The 25,110-nt window shown below is 37.3% G+C and overlaps 1 protein-coding gene across 7 annotated transcripts in view; it reads right to left on the bottom strand.

Moving 5' to 3' along the window:
* The window catches only part of DIPK1A (divergent protein kinase domain 1A), a 124,640-nt gene that overhangs the window by 13,216 nt on the left and 86,314 nt on the right, over positions 1-25,110 (bottom strand). For 6 of the 7 annotated variants that reach the window (XM_078072753.1, XM_078072751.1, XM_036103399.2 and 3 more), the window contains one exon: positions 18,942-19,076. The exons of the other annotated variant lie outside the window; for it this stretch is intronic. In XM_078072753.1, coding sequence (XP_077928879.1) covers positions 18,942-19,055 — 114 coding nt within the window. In that variant the 5' untranslated portion in view covers positions 19,056-19,076. The remainder of the gene's footprint in view (positions 1-18,941; positions 19,077-25,110) is intronic. 7 annotated transcript variants of the gene reach the window in all.

Raw genomic sequence — 25,110 nt, 5'->3', positions numbered from 1 at the left:
GCAGAATACTTAGAACTGAACAACAACAAAAGTATACATATTAAAACTTGTGAGATGCGCTAAAGCAGTTCTTAGAGGGAAATCTACAGCTTTAAATGTAATGATGAAAAAACAACTGACTGAATATAAATAGTAAGCACTCAACTGAAGAGGCTCAAAAAGACCCCAACAATAACAGAGTAAACCTCCTAAAGAAGCAGAAGAAAAGAAAAGCAGAAATAAAAAAAGAAAAAGATCAATAATACCAAAAACTAGTTCTTAAAAAACTTTAACAAAGGAGATAAACCTTTAACAAGACTAACCATGAGAAAAAGAGAAGGCACAAATAAAGATTATTAGGAAAGAAAAGGGTAGTGATAGTGAATAATATAAACAACACTATGGCAATACATTTGAAATGAACAATTTTTCTAGGAAAATAGAACAATAGAAAATGATGCAAGAAGAAATAGAAAATCTAAATAAGACCAGTAAACATTAAAAAAATTGAATCCATAATGAAAAATCTTTCCCTCTAAAAATAGCAGGTCAAGGTAGTCTCGGAGGACCTCAGGGTGCCATCCAGGATGTAGTACTGTTTTTAAGTGGAAAATGGATAACAACACAAATGATCATTAACAGGAGAATGGCTGAATAAAATGAAGTCTATTCATACAATGAAATACTATACAGTAATTAAAATGAAAGAACTCAGGCTTGGGGAACCCTCTAGCACTATTGGTGAGAATGCAACTGGTGCAGCCATCTGAAGAACAGTATGGAGGGTCCTCAACCAGCAATTGCACTACTAGGTATTTACCCAAAGGATACAAAAATACACGTTCAAAGGCGTACATGCATCCTGATGTTTATTTTTTTATTTTTTAAAAAGATTTTATTTATTTATTTGACAGAGAGATAGAGAGCACAAGTAGGCAGAGCGGCAGGCAGAGGGAGAGGGAGAAGCAGGCTCTCCGCTGAGCAGGGAGCCTGATGTGGGGCTCGATCCCAGGACCCAGGGATCACGACCTGAGCCAAAGGCAGCTGCTTAATGGCCGAGCCACCCAGGTGCCCTGCATCCTGATGTTTATAGCAGCATTATCAACAATAGTCTAACTATGGAAAGTGCCCAAATGCCCATTGACTGATGAATGGATAAAGAAGATGTATGTGTATATATATATATGTGTGTGTGTGTGTGTGTGTGTGTGTACACACACACAGGAATATTATTCAGCCCTCAAAAAGAATGAAATCTTGCCATTTGCAATGACATGGATGGAGCTACACTGTATTATGCTAAGCAAAATAAGTGAATCAGAGAAAAATACTATATGATTTCACTCATATGAGGAATTTAAGAAACAAAATGGATGACCATTCAGGCGTGGGGAAAAGAGAGAAGGAAACAAATCACAAGAGACTCTTAACTACTGAGAACAAACTGAGGGTTGATGGAGGGAGGCAGGTGAGGGATGGGACAGATGGGTGGTGGGTATTAAGGAGGGCACTTGTTAGGAAGAGCATTGGGTGTTATATGTAAATTATGAACCACTGAACTCTACTCTTGAAACCAATATTAAACTATTATATGTCAACTAACTAGAATTTAAAAAAGAAGAAAGAACTCAGGCTACATAGAACAACATGGAAAAATGTTGAAAACAATGTCAAGTGGAAAAAGTTACAAAATGATATGTGCAGTTTAGTATCATTAATTCAAGTTTAGAAACACACAAAGCAATGCTATATATTGTTTATGTACCCATATACACATAGTGAAAGTATGAAAACATGATGGTAGGACTCACACCAAATTCAAGATGGTGGTTACCCCTGGGGAAGAGGGAGGAGAATATCAGGGAGGATAAAGAGAGCTTCAATTGTACCTGTAATGCTTTTTTCTTTAAAAAAGAAATGAAGCAAATGTGGCAAAAGCTTGTTACCTAGATGGTAGGTACATGGGTATTTGTCACACTGTTTTCTATATGTCAACATTATTCTAAGAGCTTTTCGTGTTTATCTCTTTAATCTTCACAACCCCCCTATAAAATAGATACTACCATCATCTCCATTTTATTGATAAAGAAACTAAGGCAAGAGAGGTTAAGAAATTTGCAGGGCAGGTGAGTGGTGGTGCTGGACTCTGAAACCAGAGGGTCTGCCTCCAGAGGCTGTGTTTTAATTAGCCATTGAGGTAAAAGAACCAGAATTACTTAATCTTGGAGAGGAACACGTAGAGCAGATTTCATAATGGCTGGGTCGGATGCCCATCCACAGTGTTCCTACTAAGAGGCTTTGGTCACATTCATTCCCTCTGCACAAGCAACTCAAAGTAGGGACAGGACTTTCATCTTTGTTTCCTTAGGACTTGCACAGTGCCTGACACATAATCAAATGTGCATAAAAAGTACTTGCCGAATGAATGAATAAATGAACTGTATTCCGGGTATTTATGCAGAAATAGCACATTCTATTATGAACAGCTTCTGGAATAGGACTTGAAGAGCTATTTGCCTCAAATGTCCTAATTTTTGGCTCCTGAATCTTGAGGAACACTCTACTCATAACCCTGCCCCAGGTCAAGATTTAAACATGGCCTTTTCCACAACACCCATCTTTCTAGTGGATAATCTTGAGACTGTCTATTTCCTTCCTGATTCTACATTCTTCCTCCCTTCTTTCCTTATATTCCCTAATCTAACATCATTTATGTTCATGTTACCCTCCCTGGTGGAAAGTAAGATGATTCAAAGGCAGAGACAAGGTCATGTTCATCTTTGAACCTCCCCTTGCTAGCACACAGAACAGAATTTAGTATTTTAAGTGTTCAGTAAATGTTTGCAAAATAACCATGATTAAAAAAACATAGTGGTTTTGATTTTAAAACCCTACTGAGGATAAAATTAATACTTTTCTATAATGCATTAAACATTTAAAAAAGAATAAATTAGTATCTTATTGGTAAACCGTTAAGCGGTGAAGACAAGCCTGACATTCAGCTACAAGAATCGGATTCCTGTTCTGAGCTGAGGCCTCAAGCCAACAGCATCAAAGAGGTAGTCACAAAGAGCAGCCTCTCCAGCCTGTGGCTTCCAGCACAAACCGAAAGCCAATGCCCCATACGCTTATATGAAAAGTACGGTTGGCCACATCCAGTTTGGTTTGTTTTCCAGGCACGGCCATACACACAAACTATAGTCACTGTTAGTAATCTGATCTCTTAACTAAAAAGACACAGATTATAAAGAAGTTCAACTTTACAGTAGGATGCTCAGCAGAAAATATTAAAGGTTTTTCCAGTACTGAGATTTCATTACTCTGAGGATTCCACCATACATCCTGCCTTTGTTTGCACATACCTGGTGGTACCAGAAGATGGCACTCTTTAGCTACATTTTAACAAAACCCATTGGCACCGAAGGGGTAATTTCGTGAACTGTGGAAACTGTACCTCAAGGGGCAGTAACAACGAACAGATGTGTAAGTGCTAGATTTTAAATCATTTTCTAAGATCCATGTTCTAAAAATGTACTTTAGACAATCTTGCCAATTTTTTCCTTAGGAAAAAACAGGACAGTTGGGTTGCCTGAAAATTCTCCAAGTCTGGTCAGCACCCTCTCCAATTCTCCACATCAGCTATTTTAATCTTCACCATTCTCGGCACTCTCACTGTATCGTCAATCTTTCTTTTTTCCCCTCTTTCCTGAATTCTTCCTCTCAGCCATTAATTGTGCTCATCACACTCTTGTCCTCTCCCTACACACACGCATATGCACACACACACTCACACACACACACACACACGAACCTTCTCCACTCTCTCCTTCCCTTCTGTTATAATGTCTGTCATTTACTTTAAAATTCTTCGGCGGACACAGTGTGATGTTTGTGCGTTTATAGTCCAGGAATGTACAGGTGCTCTGCCGGAGTCCTTATCAGGTAATAAAGGAGCACATGCTCCGAGACAACTACTACACATGCTTCTATTGTCCACAGCTTAATCAACATCGATCCATTTCTGGGATTTTGTTAATTAGCAAATTAGGATTATATTGGTGAAAGTTTTAGCTTGTTAAATATCATAGGGAATGTTAGAAATGGACTATCATTGCTGAAATTGAATGTATTTAAGATATGTGGATTGGCTAAAATATGGGCTATCCCTTACCTTTTCATAATGGAGGTATAAGAACCAGCTGAAGCTATAACCTTATTCTTTGGGGAGATACTCAGAGTTAATCATTTTACAACAGAGATTCTCAAACTTTAGGGAGCTTCAGATCTCCTGAAGGTCTTGTTAAAACACAGACAAATGGACCCCAGTGTCGGAGTTCCTGACTCTTTTTTTAAAGATTTTGTTTATTTTTTGACGGAGAGAGAGACAGCGAGAGAGAGAGAGAGAGAGAGAGAGAGAGAGAGAGAACACAACAGGGGGAGTGAGTGGGAGAGGGAGAAGCAGGCTTCCCGCAGAGCAGGGAGCCTGACTCTGGGCTCAATCCCAAGACCTTGGGAACATGACCTGAGCAGAAGGCAGACGCTTAACCGACTGAGCCACCCAGGCGCCCCCTGACTCATTTGGTTTCAGGTGAGGCTGAAAATTTGCATTTGGAGCAAGTTTCCAAGTGATACTAATGCTGCTGGTCAAAGAGACCACATTTTGAGAATCACTGGTTCAGAATTTCTAGTTGTCTGATGCTAATTATGAGGGTAATAGAAGCTTGCCTCTGGAGTATCATTGCTTTTGCCTTGAGTAAATCTTTCATGCAAGTTGAAGGAACACCTAAAAGGACAGAATTAGAACTTTAATAAATTTACAGACTGATTATATGAAAGGTTTTGTGACTGCTTACAAATAACTATGTGCTGAATAAATGCCTATATGTGTGGCAGAAATCATTTTCTTTTTTTTTTTTTTTAAAGATTTTATTTATTTATTTGAGAGAGAGAGTGAGAGAAAGAGCACAAGAGGGGGGAGCGGGAGAAGGAGAAGCAGACTCCCCGCCGAGCAGGGAGCCCGATGCGGGACTCGATCCCGGGACTCCAGGATCATGACCTGAGCCGAAGGCAGTCGCTTAACCAACTGAGCCACCCAGGCGCCCAGAAATCATTTTCATTGTAACACAGTAATAGGGTTTTGTGGGAGTAGTTAATACTGATACCAAACATTTTCAGTAGCTACCATTATCTTTCAAAACAGAATCTAGGGAGTGTGCATAACCAAACTGGATGAGGTCAGTTTAAAACAATTTCCCAGGGGCGCCTGGGTGGCTCAGTTGGTTAAGCATCTGCCTTCGGCTCAGGTCATGATCTCAGGGTCCTGGGATTTAGCCCTACTCAGCGAGGAGCCTACTTCTCCCTCTCCCTCTGCTGCTCCCCCTGCTTGTGCTCTCTCTCAAATGAATAAATAAAATCTTTAAAAAAAATTTAAAAAGTAAAACAATTTCCCATCCAAAAGGCAGAATCTGCAACCCAAGGGTCCATTGATGGACAAATGGATAAACAAAATGTGGCATATACATACAACAGAATATTGTTCAACCTTGAAAAGTAAGGAAATTCGGAAACATGCTACAGTATGCATGAACGCTAAGGATATTATGCTAAATGAAATAAGCCAGCCACAAAAAGACAAGTACTGTGTGATTCCACTTTTATACAGTATCCACAGTAGACACACTCATAGAAACAGCAAGTAGAACTGTGGTTGCCATGGGCTGAGGGGTAGGGAAATAGGAAGTTCTTGTATAATGGGTATAGAGTTTTGGTTTTGCAAGATGAAGAAGTTATGGAGACTGCTTGCACAACAATGAATATTCGTAACACTACTGAACTGTACACTTAAGAATAGTTATAATGCACTGTGAAAAACAGTATGGAGGTTTTTTTAAGAAATTAAAAATAGAACTATCATATGATCCAGCAATCCCACTTCTGGGTATACATACAAAGGAAACGAAATCCTTATCTCAAAGAGGTATCTGTTCATGTTCATTGCAGGACTATTCACAACAGCAAGGGTATAGAAACAACCTAAGTGGGGGCGCCTGGCTGGCTCAGTTGGTACAACATGCGTCTCTTGATCTCGGGGTCGTGAGTTTAAGCCCCATGTTGGGTATAGAGCTTACTTAAAATAATTTTTGAAAAAAAAAACAAAGAACTGGTCTTATATAAAAAAAACCCCAAAGCGTCCAGTGATGAATAAAGAAAATGTGGTGTGTGTGCACAGATATATACATACACACACATACCATGAAATATTATTCTGCCTTAAAAAAAGGAAATCCTGTCATTTGTAACAACATGGATGAACCTGGAGGGCATTATGCTAAGTGAAATAAGGATGGAGAAAGATAAATACTGCATGATATCACTTATATGTGGAATTAAAAAAAAAAAAGTCAGATTCGGAGAAACAGAGTAGAAAAGTGGTTACCACCAGCTGGGGGGTGTGGGAAACAGGGAGAGGTTGGTAAAAGGGTATAAATGTTCAGTTAGAGGATGAATAAGGTCTGAGGATCTAACGTATAAGATGGTGGCTACAGTGGGTAACGCTGTATTGGATAAATGAAATTTGTTGAGAGTAGAACTTAAATGTTTTCACTCCCACGTCCCAAAAAAGATAAATATGTGAAGTAATGGATGTGTTAATTAACTCGAGGGAGGGAATCCTTTCAGAATGTATATGTATATCAAATCATCACATTGTACTCTTAAAATTTAAATCTTACAATTTAATTTGTCAATCACACATCAATAAAGCAAAAAAAAGGTAATGACAAACTGAAAAACAAAAAGTGATTAAGATGGTAAATGTTATGTATATTTTACCACAATTTTAAAGAATTTAAACCAAACCAAAACCAACTGATTTCCAGCCTAGCTCCTAGAAACAGTAGTCTATGCTTGCTGTTGACACTTATTTCCTCTTATCCAAACTTAATCTTTCTTTATTCTCTACATCATTAAGAGGTGCCATCAACCACCCATGCATCTGAGAGAAAAAACAGTAAGTTGTTTTAAACTTCTTCTTCTTCCTCATCCCCCCTCCCACACTCAACTGGCAATCAAATTATTTCCTTAATATCCTTTGAAACTTTTTCTTCTCCTCCATTCCCACCACCAATGCCATGGTTTAAGCCCTGACTCCTTTGTGCCTGGATTACTATAACAACCATAAAACTGGTCTCCTTGCCTCTGATGTCTCCTACCCAACCTACCCACCCTCCACAATTGATGAAATTCTTCTGAAACATTTATCTGACCACTTGCTTCCCTGCTTAAGGGGCGCCTGGGTGACTCAGATGGTTAAGTGTCTGTCCTGGGACCAGGGTCCTGGGATTGAGCCCCATGTAAGGCTCCCTGCTCAGTGGGGAACCTGGTTCTCCCTTTCCCTGCCGCTTCCCTCCCCCCCCCCAGCTTGTGTTCTGGCCCCTTGCTTTCTCTCTCAAATAAATAAATAAATCTTTAAAAAAAGAAAAGAAAAGAAAACTTCTATTGACTCTATACTGCCCTGAGGATAAAAGGCAAACTCCTTAACAGGACATACGTGGGCTTTTATGATTTTGACTGTGCTAATGTGATCTCAGTAAACCGTTCCTCATGCTCTCTGGTCTAGCCAGGCGCTTCCTGGAATGTAGCATTCTGTCCTATCTTTGTGGCTATGCACAGGCCTCCTTCTGCTTGTAATGTTCTATTCCTCAAAAGCCAGTTAAGATATAACCTCTTCCAGAAAGTCTTCTGGATGTTCTCAGTTGGATTGCCCAGTGAAATACTGCATGGGACATACTTATATTGGAAAATTATTAGTTGCTTATTGGCAATACTTGAGATATACCTATACTCAAAAAATAAACTCATTGTTTATTTTAAATTAAAATTTAACTGAGCATCCTGTTTTTGTGTTTGTCTGTTTTGCTAAATTTAGCAACCCTACTCCCAGTCTCAATTATGTGCTTCTTGTTTATTTTTCCATATCCTCTACTAGTCTGTAAGCATCTTCAGAGCTGGGATATATCTTATCTCTGTATCTGCTGGTTCTACCAAGTACTAGTAAGCACGTAACTAAAATAACATGGTGTTTTACTGTTGGTTTGTTTCTTCTAAACTGGCTTTAACCCTTAGTCTCTTTACTGCTTCTCAGAATTATGCTAATAGTAACAAGACCACCTCTTTCAGGATACAATGACCATCACATGATATAAGAGAGTGCAGCACAACACACAAAGGCCACCAATAATGCTACTAGAACCAGTAGCATTATTCTTAGAATAGGGTTTATGTTTGTTAAGATTTGAAATAAACTTGTTTAGTAAATATTTTTCTGTAAATTCACCAAGAAGAGATTGGTAATCTAATTCAAATTGGCATAAAAGAAAACGTTACTTTTCTTAAAAGGAAAAAATTAAGGTTGTACTCTGAAAACAGCAGGTTCCAAATGGATTCATCCCATATATATATATATATATATATATATATATATATATATATATATATTGAAGATTTTATTTATTTGACAGAGAGAAAGACAGCCAGAGAGGGAACACAAGCAGGGGGAGTGGGCAGGGGGAGAAGCAGGCTTCCCGCAGAGCAAGGAGCCCGACGCGGGGCTCGATCCCAGGACTCTGGGATCATGACCTGAGCCGAAGGCAGACACTTAATGACTGAGCCATCCAGGCGCCCCATATTTTAAAAACAGAGGATAATAGCACAAAATGAACCTCTAGAGTCAAATAATAATTTTGATCGTAAGCAAATGCAAAGCTAAATGAAATAATTATGTTTTACTATCTAATTAAAACCATATTTCTAAACTACTAAATTTAGTATATGTTAAGCTAGTTGTTTTAACCAACAAACCATTATCTCTAGAAATTAGATCTTAAAAGAGACTGTAATAAAATTTAGGGGCTCTTTCATTTTTATTGCTTCCAAGTTAAGGCATGTGCTCTCTCTCTAAAGAAAAAAAAAAAGAAAAGGGGTGCCTGGGTGGCTCAGTCGGTTAACCATCCGACTCCTGATTTCCACTCCGGTCATGATTTCAGGGTCGTGAGATGGAGCCCCACGTCTGGCTTCATGTTGGGCCTGGAGCCTGCTTAACATTTCACTCTCCCTCTTCCTCTGACCCTCCTGCCCATCCCCCACTCTCTCTCATGAATGAATGAATGAATGAATGAATAAAGCATGTGCTCATATAATACAAAGGTTCACTAGAATGGCAGTGAGTGATTCCTCATTATTATCCAGATAGACCCTCAAAACAAACACTCTCAATCATACGGGAACATGCCAGAAATATCACTACTAAACGATGTTGTCCTGAAAATTGTATATAAGAAAAATTTCTCTCCCTCCCCCCGCTCTATTTTTCTTTTTTAAAGAACCCAGCAAACTACACAGTCAAATGGTGCAAAATTTCTTTATGGTTAGGGACCAAAATAGGACTTGCTGGAATAATGAGTGAATTAGTGATTTCTATGATCAGAGAAAATGTACAATGAATTATACAACATATTATAATTAGCTTGGTGGATAAAAGAAAAAAAGCACAACTAGAAAAAAATAGATGCTCCCAGCACATCTAATTAGTGGTTGCCCTCAGTTTCAGAGAAAGCTGCCTTTAAACAAAGAAGAGCAGAACACAGTTCTCAGTGCTTAAAACTTCCACAAGTTAACCTTGGCTTCCCAGTATACACCACCTCCACTGTATTTCTTTCTCAGAGTTTTATTTTTTTATTTTTATTTTTTTTAAAGATTTTATTTATTTATTTGACAGAGAGAGAGACAGCGAGAGAGGGAACACAAGCAGGGGGAGTGGAAGAGGGAGAAGCAGGCTTCCCGCGGAGCAGGGAGCCCGATGCGGGGCTTGATCCCAAGACCCTGGAATCACGACCCGAGCCGAAGGCAGACGCTTAACGACTGAGCCACCCAGGCGCCCCTCTTTCTCAGAGTTTTAGAAACCTACTATTTAAAAGGCTATTATGCATTTCACTGGAATCAAGCTCTAAATGATGGATGTGACTATGGAAAGTATCATACTTTTATTAAAAACTGAACATAAGAAACTTTAATTCAAATTGTAAATCAATGTATGACGTACAGAATTAATTCCAGTTTTGGCTCCTAGCTTCCTGGAAGCTTAGATAAGTTAAGCTTTAAGCCCATTACCCTTATGATACCTTTTAATAAAAATTATCTGTTGGTTAGAGAAAACATCTCAAGTAAATAATACTAATGTTCTATAGTGATTTCCAATGTTGAAATTATGAGAAATATACTTGATTACTAAATTACACTAATTCACACACAGTACCTAATATATATGAAATACGTATCTGATTTGATCAACATTCTAAATTTGTTTTTAAGACTTACCATAAAAAGACAAAAGAGGAAGATATGTTAATTTACGGGCAGCCAAATGGCCCACCAGCCAAGGCTGTGGTTCAGTGGCTCAACTGCATGCTTCTGGGAATTCTCAGATCTCATGTTAGTCAGCAAATTGCTCTTTGGGATAAAAGTGCTAAAGCAAGCCTGGTTTGTAATTAAAAGGAGAAAGACACTCCTCGAGAGCCTATCCAAATTCCTTCTATTCTTTAAGGCCTACAGAAATTCTATGTCTTCTATGAAGCCTTTCTCTGCTATTTTACCCACAGTGATCTCTGTGTTCATTGAAGTCTTCTTTCTTTAAATTTGTGTAGTACAACTATTTCTGGTACAAACTAAACCATTTTAAACTGATCTGAAGGTCTTTGGATGTATCAACTTGGCTAGGCTACTGTCCCCAGTTAATAAAGCAAACAATAATCTAGTTGTTGCTGTGAAGGTTTTTGTAGATGTAATGAAGTCCATGATTAATTGATTTTCTTTTAAACATTTTATTTATTTGAGATAGAGAGCGAGAGAGAGAGAGAGAGCACGAACGGGGGGCAGAGGGAGAGGGAGAAGCAGAATCCCCGCTGAGCAGGGAGCCCAATGCGGGGCTCGATCCCAGGACCCTGGGATCATGACCAGAGCCAAAGGCAGAAACTTAACTGACTGAGCCACCCAGGTGCCCCCATGATCAACTGACTTTAATGAGAGATTATCCTAGATAATCTGGGTGGGCCTTATTCAATTAGTTGAAGGGATTTAAGAGAATTACTGAGGCTCCCATGATGAAGAAGAAATGCTGCCTCTGGACAGCAGCTTCAGCCCATGCCCAAGAGGTCCAGCCTGTCCTCGACAGCCTACCCTATGGATTTCAGCCTCATCTAGCCAGCCCCCACAACTGGATAAGCCAATTCCTTGCAATAAATATCTGTGGCTCAGTCGTTAGGTGTCTGCCTTCGGCTCAGGTCATGGTCCTGGGGTCGAGCCCCACGTCGGGCTCCCTGCTCAGCGGGAAGCCTGCTTCTCCCTCTCTCACTCCCCCTGCTTGTGTTCCCTCTCTCACTGTGTCTCTCTCTGTCAAATAAATAAATAAAATCTTAAAAAAAAATTGCAATATAACTGACATATAACATTATCTTAGTCTAAGGTGTACAACATAATGATTTGATATTTGCATACATTGTGAAATAATTGCTACAGTAAGTCTAGTTAACATCCATTACCACGCATAGTTACAAAATGTTTTTTTCTCGTGATAACTTTTAAGATCTACTTTCTGAGCAACGTTCAAATATATAATAATATATAACATATATTATAAATAATAATATATAAATAATATAAGTAATAATATAAATAATATATAATACGTAAATAATAAATAAATATAAATAATATATAATAATAATTTTTTTTTGGTGGGCAGCAAAGCCAGCTTTATTGAATGATAGTGAAGTGATAATATAAAGCCGCCAAGGAGGGAGGGAGCCCAAAGGGGTTGCCCTACAACACAGTATTGTTGGCTGTAGTCACCTTGCTGTATATCTTCATGACTTACTTATTTTATAACTGGAAGTTTGTTCCTTTTGACCCCCTTCACCCATTTTGCCTCCCCTGCTGCCCCCTGCCTCTGGCAAACACCAATCTGTTTTCTGTATCTATGAGCTTGTTTTTTTTTTGTTTGTTGTTGTTTTATTTTTTAGAGTGCACATATAAGTGAGATCATACAATATCTGTCTTTCTGTCTGACATATTTCACTTAGCATAATGCCCTCAAGGTCCATCCATGTTGTTAACAAATAACAGTAATAAAAATTTAAATAATAAATCTCTTAATATATATTTCTTATGGGTTCTGCTTCTCTGCTTGAATCTTGACTGATACACCTGATTGTATAATGTTGTGTGTATGTCTTATCTTCCCGAGTCAGATTCAAAGACATACACTTGAGAAAATAATGATGATTTACGGAGCACTTATTATATGTCAAGCACAGTGTTAAACCTTTCAATACATGAACTCATTTTATCCTCACAACTACCTGATGAGACAGACAGTATTATTAATCCCCATTTTATATAAGCTAAGACAAAGCTATCTAGCTAAGGAATGGCAAAGCTGGAACTCAAACCTGAAGCTCATTTATTCCAATGCTTATGCTCTTAACCACCACAATAGCTATGACCTCATACACAAATGGAGAGAGAAGGAAAAAGACAGAGATATACAGAGAACAAGAAAGCTATGTAGGACAAGATAGACCATGATTCTTAGACATAAGTAAACTGCTTATCACACTCTGCTGATCACCTATGATATCTTGACTCCTATACAGTGATCTAGCGTGGAGGCAATGCTCGGAATGGGACATTACGGTTACAGCAACATCAACTATTAAGGTACTTGCCATGGGCCAAGTGGAATCAAGTCAAAGACGTGAGAACCTTCTATATATTCAATAGATACGTTAGAGTATCATTAAATGATAGAAAGCCATCGTAACTGTTTCAATTCTACTTTATCTCCATAAAATCTGTGATGTGGGTAGGGCAAGCAGGCAGGGATAGTTTTCCTACCTGTACAGTGAACTTAACAGAAAGTCAAGGAAACGAAGTCACTTACTAAAAGTCATACAGTACATCACAAGAAAGTGTAAGTCCGGTGCTTTGACTCCAGCCTAGTATTTTTTCCAGTAGACTAACATGATATGGCTGAGCTACTTATTAGCAAGAAGTTTTCCTTACTTGATGAATTGTACCTTCAATATCCAAGATTTTAAAATGTACATATGACTAAAGTAATGATACAGATTTTTATAAAATATTCATGAAACCAACCGTATTTCCTAACCTCACTCCCCTCTTTGGACATTTACTCACTGTCCTTTCTCCTTAAATGCTTTTTGCCCAGATATTCATACAATTGCTTCCTTCTCATCAGGTTCTAATTCAAAATGCCATCTTCTCAGGGAAGGCTTTCCCAGCCACTACGGTTAAGGAAGCATGCCCTAGCCATTTTCTACAAAATATTGCTATTATGTCCTTTGTTGTTACACTTCTTAGTCCCTGAAGTCATTTGTTTATTTGTTTCTGTTTTTATTATACATATTCCACTACAAGACTGTAAGCTCCTGAAGACATGGACTCTGCATATCTTGCTTACCATTATATCACCAGCACCTAGAATAATGACTGACATGTAGTAGGTGTTCAAAAAATACTTGTTGACTGATACTTCTTCTAAAATGGATTATACTTTTTATATGATTGCTATGTGATAGTAGTTATCTTAAAAATAAGTATTAAATGATTAAAAAACAGGAAAAAAAAAGAACTAGAAAAAAGTTAAAAGTCAAACTGCCAACTTACAAAGGGAAGGAAAGAACCCACATTGTTAAACTTCAGCAAGTAATTTTTGTAGGACCTCTTTGGGATCTTCTGTATTTCTTTACAATCTTCCTTAGTCCATCAAGATGAGGATTTTGAAGTAAATCTGTCCAGAGTTTATACACAGGATACTACAAATCCTTTGGCAAGCATGTTTTTGCTAAATGTGGTTTTGAGATAATGCAGTTTTATATTTTTATATCCAAATTGAAAATCAGCCATCTTATTATATGCTCTGGTTCAGTTCAGTCCACTTAAATAAGAGAACAGACTATGCAGTAACACAGAGGGAGAAAGAAAATCAGTTTAGACTCTACATTTCATAACAGGAATTACCAGGACCAAAAAAAGTATGTGTGGATATTGCCAACATTTGTGAAAAGGCCAGACAATTACTTAGGCAGACATTGTAAAACTAAAACACAGGAGAAACAAATTTTAAAAGTATTACATTTCATGCCAGTAAGGGCTGATTTAGACTTTAAAAAGAGGTATAGTTTGTGTAATATAAAACTTACATCAATATATATATGGCTATGGTTTTTCCTTTAAACATCCGCTCTTTTATAATTTACATATTTGCATGAATTTTTTTCCTATTCTTTTACTTTCAATCCATCTGCATCATTATATTTTAGATGTGTCTCTTGTAAATATAATTTTTAAAAAATTTTAGTACAGTCTGACAGTCTTTGCCTTTTAACTAAAGCATTTGGTCCATTTACATTTAATGTAATTACCAACATATTTGGGTTGAAATATACTACAGCCAATGCCATGGTAAGTCAGCCACACCTTGTCCAGAACTGGAGCACTCATTCCCTCAGCTGTTGGTCATCTAAGTAGTCAACAGCTCTCAGCTGAATTTTTCTTTGGGACTTGTCCTCAGCCTAGAATAGAGCCTTACCCAAGGTAATGTCCCCTTAAGAGAGGGTGGAAGAGGGTAGAAAACTGTATCCAGTGACTGGTCAGTGACAGGATATAAATCCCTGGACATTTGCAAGACCACCCCAGCTCCATAGTTCCCTGTAGAATTGACTGAGGTCTTTGTTACCACTGTAGTGCAGTTTAACTTCTCTGGTCTATCCTGTTTCCTCACTTCCCCACAGATGTTAATCTCAAGAGCCCATCCCAATAAACATCCTGCAGGCAAGTCTCAGTCTCTGAGTCTGTTTCCTGGGATTTCAATATTTGACATCTATCGTCTTATTATGTATTTTGTAATTCTACTGCCTATATGTTCCTTTTTTCTTTACTTTCTTGCCTTCTTTAGAACAGAGTACTCTTTTATTATTCCATTTTTTTTTTATTAGTTTGGAGAGGATACACTCTTTTTCTATTCCAGAGGCTATCCTAGAAATAACAATATGCATATTTCAATCAACAAAGTCTAAAGTTATTGAGGGACATTTTATTAATTAATTGTTATGAATAGACTAATTGATATTAACTAGTTGATACTTTTACCCTACTCTGCTATATGATGAGAATCTTAAACATTTTAACTCCTTTTACCATTCTCCCAATTTATATATAATTGTTATTCTAGGTACCTCATATAAGTGGAATTATACAATATTTGTCATTTAGTGTCTGGCTTATATCATTTAGCATAATGTTTTTGAGGTTCATCCATGTTGTAGAATGCATCAGAATTTCATTCTTTTTAAAAAGGTTGAATAATATTCCATGTATTTTGTTTATGCATTCATCTGTTAATGAATGTTAGAGTTGTTTCCATCATTTGGCTATTGTGAATAATGCTACTGTGAACACTGGTATGCAAGTATCTGCTTGAGTTCCTACTTTCAATTCTTCTGGGTATATACCTAGAAGCAGAATTGTTGGATCATGCAGTAATTCCCTATTTAACTTTTTGAGGCACTATCAGGATCATCTGTGGATCTGATTCTACTGTCCATATTTATCTCTTAGTTTTTGATCATGCCACCATGTCTTTTGCCATGTCCTCTAGTTTTTCACATAGTGACTCCAGAGAGGGTTTCCCTTCCCTTTCATTTCATTTCCCTTCCCTTGGGTAGACAGATAAAATGGTAGCTGATCATCTTAACCCAATCAGGCACTGTGCTGAATGGAGGCTGGGCTGCAGCTCTGGTAAAGATCAAGCTATTTTTGGCTGATCTCCATTCTAAGAGCATAGCCCTCTAGGGTTTTAAATAGAGAGCCTGGGAATTCATTGGGGTTTCCCCCCATTGGCAGGTTCATAACTCTAGGCTGTATCTTGTGTGACTGCCAAAATGTCTGCTCTGCTTTTCAAAGGCTTTCCAATGAGATGTTTAGCCTCCCATTCTGTAAAACCCTAGGATTTGGCAAATATCCCAACAGGATAACCGGCTGTATGCTTGAGGCTCTCTTACTTTCTACAAAAGTTTGCTAATTCTTGTCCCCAGCAGCAGCTCTCTCCTAGTATACAGTCCTGTTTCTCAGACCCCTGCTCATGCCAAGTATCAGCAATATCCCTGAGGGAAAAAGAGGCTCCAAAATTCAGCTCACATCACTGAGGTTCTTTTAGTTTACCTTTACTGTTGGGGTTCAGCTCTTTAGGGTATCAGCCCACAGCATGGTTTGGTGAGGACTTTTATAGATTTTTATCTCCTAACCCCATAAAACTCTATTTTAGGTCATATACCCCAGGCGAAAAAAGTCACCAAATCTAGGCTCACCTCTCTCAAATCTTATGCTCTCCCAGATCTTGACCAAGTAATTCCTCACAAGATACCTTGTCAGCTCTTTGAAGCTTTAATGTGTACTTAAGAAATATTTTTTCTGCTTGCTTTTTAGTTCCAATCACACAATTCCTATTAAATGTTAGTACTATCTTAGTACTACTGATCTCAATACTACCAGTTTTGGTAAGTTTTAAGAACACAATTCCCAAATGCAGAGAAACTACAATTTTTTTTTAAAGCCAGTCTCAGGGAAAAGATATGTTTTAGGCTCAGAAAATGTTTTCATTATTTTCAAATTTTAGTAAGATAACCATTAAATTATGCTAGAATTATTATATTAGAATTATTAAATTATGCTAGAATTCTGCTTCCATTTCTTATGTAGTGAAACTAAAGGAAAAATCATGAAAAATACTTTAATAATAAAATACTAAAAATAAATACAATAAAAAATACTTCACAACTATAACTCATTTGTAACAGAATATTCACCATAATATGCTTTATAATTTGAATATTATTATATTAATACACAATAAAAGCATATCTATTTCATTTTGTTTTAATCTCTTATTATAGTATTTCTAACATCACCAGATGATGTTAATAGGTCTTCCTGAGAGTTGTGGTGGGATGGATTTTTTCCTAATCAAATATATTTGCTTTTTCTGGAGATGCACAGTATATATTAGTATATTAAAGATCCTGGGAAGTCCTCAGTAAAGTCACCTATTTATCTTTGTTTAACCTGCTGTTTTTGAATATATCTGACGGCGGACAACTTTTATCCATGGGATACCTTTTAATGTGCCCCAAGACACCTAGTTTGAGAAAAGTGCCCTAGAAAAAGTGAAAATAGACATTTCAAATAGTTTTGGTTATTTTATGTTATTATAATTGATTATATAACTCCTGCTTCTTTCTTCTTCATTGAAGGTAAGCAGGTGAGTTTTGTGGGATTTTTTTCTTAGCTTTATTAAGCTATAATTTTGTTAGTCTTTTCTGACATAGGGTAGCAGAAAGAATCTGAGCTTTATATAGAGATAGAATTAGGACCAAATTCTGGCTCCACCATCACAACCAAATTCTCTCTCTTAGTCATATATATATAAATTATATATATTTAATTAAAGTATAGCTGACATACAATGTTACATTAATTTCAGGTGTACATATTTCTTTATTTGTAAAATGGGCTTGGGGGACTTTCATAGTATTATTTTAAGTACTACTGACCAGTATGCAGTACATTGCCTGGCCCCAGAGGTTTCTATCTTAAAATTCTTTAAGGATCTGGGGGTGCCTAGGTGGCTCAGTGGGTTAAGTATCTGCCTTCAGCTCAGGTCATGATCTTCGGGTCCTGGGATGGAGTCCTACATAAGGCCCCCTGCTCAGTGGGGAGTCTGCTTTTTCCTCTCCCTCTGCCCCTCCCCCCCCATGCTCTCTCTCAAATAAATAAATAAAATCTTAAAAAAAAAATTCCTCAATGATCTGGGATGGCCAACTGAAATGGACATATAAGACTGACACCTTTGAACTTGATTTGGGACTCATCTTTACTAATTCATTTCCCTGCTTATTATATCAGTAATTCCTCCCTTTCCTATTTAAGAGGCTGTAAAACTCCTGGGGAATAATTTTTTATCTTAATTGAGAATGCCTAGAGTTAAACTGATTTTCATGTCCTTAGAACTTCAGGTCTCCCTGTCTTATGTTCCTATAACACTTGCTATTGCAATCATTATCCTACCTTACTGTATTCATTTTCTTCCCTGCTAGACTCTAAGTTCCTAAGGTCATGATAGCTTGTTCCCTGCTATATGCATATACCTAGCACCACTGGCCTGGGTGAAGAGTAATTACTTAATAACTACAGAATCTTTAATAAGTTATAGTAATTGGGATCCCAACAATATTATAAAAAATGTAATTCTCAGAGGCAATGTTTTAGTATTACTTATATCAGAAGATATTAGAAGAAAACAAGGAGTTAAATTTACTGATCCTCAAACATATAACCAATAATTACTATTAGAAATCTTAGACTGATAGAGCAATTTTCCTGAGATATATCCAACCATTAGGATAGAAATGAAATACAAAATATATTATATGCTTTTCAGATACATTTTTGGTATTTGAGAATGACCCCATTTATTCAAAAGGTGTGTTCCAGAAAGGTTGCCTGTAAATAATACTTTTATACTCTAAACATTTAAAAACTCATCTGATGTGAGTGAACTCAACTTTTAGTATATTTTAAAAAGAACCCCTGTCTGTAATGAGGATGCTCTCACACTAATCTAGTATTATATATTTAGATTTCTGAAGTGTAGATTTTTCAAGGCGTGGAACACTCCTACTAACTTGGTCACACTGAAAAGCTATAAAGTTCAACACAACCCTAAGGTCGAATTAACTTTACTTTTTGAAAACAATTATTAGTAAGTATATAAGCAGTAAATATATTATTAATATAGTTTTTCTACATACTAGGAAATCAAAAATACTTACTATTATTTTCTTACAGTCCTTCCCTCTGCATAGTTCTGTATAGGTAGAGTATTGCACATATATAATCCAGCTTCCAACAAAAACCACCAACCAGGAAAAGAAAAGATATTTCATCCGCACATATGAAAAGCGAGCCTGTGGGTAAAAGAGCACATAACAATCATTCGTTCAGCACCAAGTCAGCCTTCACTGTCCTAGAACATGATTTTTGCCTCCCTTCTTGGAAGAACTCAATATATATTCTAGGCTTTCACATGGCAATTCTCCTAGAACAAAGTGTACTTTCACTGAGTCCAAACAGCACTGGTCTTAGAAAAGGAAGCTCCTTGGTCCTGCCAAGGAAAAAGGGAACAAAATACCCTTTAAAATGTATAACTTTCAAATACCACCAGCATCTAAAGCTACTTATGAAGCACGAGCACGTGCACCAGGCTACCCTGGGCACTCTGTGAGATCAGGTGAAGAGACACAATTCCGATATACTACGAGCTTACAGAGGACAATTTCAAATAAGAATCTTCAAGTTCTTTATGGATAATCAGCATAAAAATAATTTTGTTTCAAAGAAATAAGAACAGAGTATTTGGCTATTTGTTTAATGTCTCATAGTGAAGTACAACCAGAATAAGAAATTAAACTTCCAGCTCATTCTTATTTCTCTGTTGTATTCACCAAGGCTTTATGTTCCTTCCATTCAACCAACCAAATGCTTCACCTAATGGGTACTCTGGAAGCTTGAGGAGAATGTTGTTACAATTATTAAAGGAAAAATAATTGGAGAAGAAGGGTTAAGATACATAAAGAATAAATTACTCTTTGCATGTCAGCTTGGAAAGCTACACAATGGGATCCTCTTTGCATTGTTTTGCTCCCAGTTCTCTGCTATCTAATTGCAACTTGGGCCAGCTACAGCCTTTTCTCCATCAACAACATATTAAACAGTTTAATCTTCAAAAGTGTCAGTTGGTCAAGATAACTGGACATTTATTTTTTGAGTCTGGAACTCCAATGGTCTGGGTTTTATAAATGGTAAATTTTGGGGGTATGGAGATAATTGAACAGAACAAATTACAGATATGTAAACAAACAATGAAAAGCTACTTTTGCTTTTACAATCACGAGCCAGTTTCTCACACTGGGTAACAGTAGGATACTGTGAGCACTGTGAGCATACAAAGAAAGCAGAGAGAGATGAAAGAGACCTAAGTGCACCTGCAGAAGACAATGAGTGCAAAGGAAAAAGAGACTCAGGAAATACTGAATTCTGTTGGCCCTATTTACGATTTAGATATCTGTCTTTGTGAGATTAACAGATGGTGAATTCCAGTACCAAAAAGCTTGAGTATAACAAATTCACAGTGAAGTGACAGGTCTTTGAGCTTTATTATTAAAATATAAAAAATGCTTTTAATGCAAGCTATTTCTGTATAGCTCTAAAAGAATCCAGTAAAAAGAAAATTCAGACAGAATTCTAAATTAAATCACATAAATGACAATGGGGTATACACTGAGGGGTTTGTTTGAAAGACATTCAAGATTACTTGACACCCTACTAAAGGGATCTAGTCATCAGACAGAAATTGATATGTACCAGTATTATGAAGCTTAAATATGATTAAATGACATAATGCCTATAGAACATAAGCACATTTTGAGGCACATAGTTTGCAAGGCACTGAGCAAAAAGTCAAGAACACTGTCACTATGATTTGGTCACCACCTTGTTTTTGAACTTGAAAAAGAAAACTGAATCTGAATCTGATTAAGTCTTTAGCTCCAACTACCAGTTTACAGGAAATACAGGAGATGGAGGAATATAAGTGATACCTCAGTAAGTGACACTATTGGGATAAAATCAGCAAACTCCAGGCTGTGGAAAATGCTGCGATACAAACAACGCAGTTCTCCAACACGTAAATTACAAGGGAGAAAATAAGGAGAAGATGGGGAAAACTGAAGACTAAAAAATATTTAAGAAATACATCAAATAATCACAATCTGTGGATCTTTTTTGAATCCTGATTCCAAAGAAACTGTAAAAAAAAAAAAAAAGATATTTATCAGACAATTGAAAATTTGAAGCCAGGATACCTGACATTATTAAGAAATTGTTTTAATTTTTCAGGCACAATAATGTAATTTTTAAAGAAAAGAGCCCTAATCTTTTAGAGGCAGACATTGAAATATATGAAGTGATATATTTGGAATTTGCTTCAAAACAACAGAGAAAGGAAAAGTAGGTGGGGTATACTTGAAGCAAGATTGGCCATGAGTTGATAATTTTCAAGCTGGGTGATGGGTGCATGACTTCTTTTGTGTATGTTTTTCTCTACTGATGTAAAATTTTTTATATTATACAATAAGGTATACTTCTACACCAAGACACCTTCTTTCCATACATTCACTCAGCTGCTATTTATTGGTTGTCTATTATGTCTATTATTGTTACTGCCTTAGGCATTTTAAGACCATCTCCAGTTATTGGGGTGCCTGGGTGGCTCAGTCAGTTAAGTGACCAATTCTTGATTTCCACTCAGGTCATGATCTCAGGGTTTTGAGATCAAGCACTGTGTGGGGCTCTGCACTGGGCATGAAGCCTCCCTAAGTTTCTCTCTCTCCCTGTCCCTGGGCCCCTCCTGCCAACCCTCCCCCCCACTGCTCACGCTTTAGCTCTCTCTCTCTGTGTCTCTCTAAAACAAAACAAAACAAAACAAAACAAAACACATCTCCAGTTGCAAGAACAAATTATAAATCTACCATACAAGTGTCCAGTAGTTCAGAGAGTCGCTTGAAGGACCATAGCATAGCATGATTTTACTTTCAGAAGTCCAATCTAATATGAACATCTTATAGGATTTTTTTTGAGGCAGGGTTTTGTTTTTGTTTTTAAGATTTCATTTATTTATTTATTTGAGAGAGAGAGAGCTTGCACACATGCGCAGGGGGTGAGGAGCAGAGGGGGAGGGAGAGGAAGAGGGAAAAAGTCCCAAACAGACTCCATGCTGAGCAAGGAGCTGGATTCGGGGCTGGATGTGAGGCTTGATCTCAATCGTGACCTGAGCTGAAACCAAGAGTGGAGGCTTAACTGACTGAACCACCCAGGCACCCCTTGAGGCAGGGTTTTAAAACAAGATTAGTTCAATTCATTTTAAAAAGAATCAGGGAAGACATACCATTTCCTCTTTCCTCTTCCTGCCTTTCTGCAGCAGGTGTATGTCACAGAGTAAAGGAGAACAACACAGACCTAGTGAGTAGGGTTTTCTCCCAGCATCCAGGTTGGTCCTGTCTTCCCTTCTTCTTGACAATACCTCAAGGAGCCTCGTGATGTTAACTGCCCTCTATCAATAATTTCTTTTTTTTAAAGATTTTATTTATTTATTTGACAGAGAGATAGAGAGACAGCACAAGTAGGCAGAGTGGCAGGCAGAGGGAGAAGCAGGCTCCTCACTGAGCAGCGAGCCAGACGTGGGGCTCGATCCCAGGACCCCGGGATCATGACCTGAGCCGAAGGCAGCCGCTTAACCGACTGAGCCACCCAGGCGCCCCCCTCTATCAATAATTTCTGTTCAGGTTTTTGTATACATGTTTAGTAAAGCTACTGTGAGATGTTTTCAAATGCATATGAAGCTTAATACATGTAGGCAGCTAAGGCTTTTGTATATTTCTCTCTCCTGCATATGCAATTTAATAAAATTTGAAATCATTTTGCTTTTCTGTATCTCTCAAATAGATATATTTTTCGATTTTCTCTGGCATATATTTAAACTGAAAAACACCCTGTGAACCGGCTTGCCTGCTGAGTGCTTGTCATGATACCAAATGCCAAAAATTTTGGAGAGGAAGTTAGATTAATGGCGTTCCCAGCAGGGCACTGGGCATCACCTGTTGTAGACATAATGACAAAAGGAGTGAGACATTTTTATTCCAGCACGCCATGGAAAATCACTGTGATTTGGGGGTAACACAAAATAGTTACAAGGACCTTCATGTGTCCTCTAATATCTGCAGATCCTGCTGCTTCACATTTTAAAATAATGATTGAAGAAAAACAGCCATAAATGACATCTCTAGCTATTAACTAATTTTATTTCCCTGTGTGGTAATCACTAAAATCTTTCCAGTGGTCTGTTCTGTACCAATTACCTAGACAACCCAGTCTTTGATTAAGAAATGTACTTACTGTTTCTGATCTTTTTATTTATGCTGAACTATCCAAAATACTGCCTAGCAGCTTTTCTGTTCTGATTTTGTGCCCAGCTACTAATGGTACACCGCTTTATTTCAAATTATACTCCTGAAAAGCTGGTAAGAACTTTAATAAATACACTATGGCAGTGATTCTCAACTGGAATTACTTTTGCCCCTTAGGGGACACCTGTCAACGTCTGGTGACATTGTTTCATGACTGGGGAGTGCTACTGGTATCTTGTGGGTAGAGGCCAGAGAGTGGTCTGTTCTGTACCAATTACCTAGACAACCCAGTCTTTGATTAAGAAATGTACTTACTGTTTCTGATCTTTTTATTTATGCTGAACTATCCAAAATACTGCCTAGCAGCTTTTCTGTTCTGATTTTGTGCCCAGCTACTAACGGTACACCGCTTTATTTCAAATTATACTCCTGAAAAGCTGGTAAGAACTTTAGTAAATACACTATGGCAGTGATTCTCAACTGGAATTACTTTTGCCCCTTAGGGGACACCTGTCAACGTCTGGTGACATTGTTTCATGACTGGGGAGTGCTACTGGTATCTTGTGGGTAGAGGCCAGAGAGATTGCTAAACATCCAACAATGCACAGGAGAGCCTCCCACAACAAAGAATGATCTGACCCCAGGGGCGCCTGGGTGGCTCAGTCGTTAAGCGTCTGCCTTCGGCTCGGGTCGTGATCCCGGGGTCCTGGGATAGAGCCCCGCATCGGGCTCCCTGCTAAGCAGGAAGCCTGCTTCTCCCTCTCCCACTCCCCCTGCTTGTGTTCCCTCTCTCGCTGTGTCTCTCTCTGTCAAATAAATAAATAAAAATCTTAAAAAAAAAAAGAATGATCTGACCCCAAATGTCAATATTGCTAAGGTTAAGAAGTCTTGCATTATGGTTACATTACAAAAATGAAAGAATGAAACCAAAAATGGAAAGAACCAAAATTGTCTTACATTGTCATTTTATATTCAATTAGTCTTCAAGGCATCGACTACTACTAATTAGAAAAATTTAACATCTGCCTGGAAATAACAGTTAGAAGCAGTCTTTAGACTAAAGTAAATGATTAATAGTATATTAGAGAAAAATGACGGGAGATGGCAAATCTATAAATAATGAAACAAACTTTCTCTACCAATTCCACTCTAAAGAATAGTGATGCTTTTTCTTCTTTTCTATATTGTTTGACCTCATTGTGATAACTTTTTATTTCAAAAGAAATCTGAACACCTTTGATCTTATTTAAATAATTTTACATTAAGTTTTAAAAATAGGCATAAGGTGGCAACACATCAACATTTAAAGCTACTTCCATTGCTTATCTTTTTCATACTCAACATCTTCTGTAAACATAAAGCACATGGTCCCATTTGCTTTACCCCTGAATACTCCCTAAACAGATGTTCTTAATTTTGAGAAGAGAAAAAAATATCATATCTTTACTTTTACCCACAAATATTTTAGTTGACATATTTAGTGGACTTGAACATTCAAAAAACATAACAAATTGATAAGGTTATGACTTACACAAACTCAAATACAATCATTTTATCATCTGTCATGTTAAAGAAAAAGCTGAGAGATGTGTGTTTGTCTTTTTAGTTAAGTTTTTCAATTACCAGTTACTCTGAAATAATCTTTGAAAATTTCTTCTCCTTACTGTTATACTGACAACATTGTAGCTGGCTAAGTTTTACTGCATATTTAGGACTAATCTAGCTGAAAAAAACTAGAGTTAAAATTAAGGATAAATATCCCCGGACATAACTTTTACCCTTTCTTTAAATATATTCTATTTATAGTAACAGTACTTTTGAAAAATGTGCTAGCTATAAGAGACAGAAACATGAAGAAACCATTTAATAGTGTAAATATTTACTGTACACCACAACACATGCAGATAAACTTTATTTGGAACGGATCCTGTACCTTTATTAAAAGGGTGTCTCACTACTAGTTGGAGGGCTACTGAAA

This window comes from Halichoerus grypus, chromosome 5, assembly GCF_964656455.1.
Source record: "Halichoerus grypus chromosome 5, mHalGry1.hap1.1, whole genome shotgun sequence".
Lineage (NCBI taxonomy): Eukaryota > Metazoa > Chordata > Mammalia > Carnivora > Phocidae > Halichoerus > Halichoerus grypus.
The sequence above is the reverse complement of the archived record's forward strand: the minus strand, read 5'-3'. Positions and strand labels throughout refer to the sequence as shown.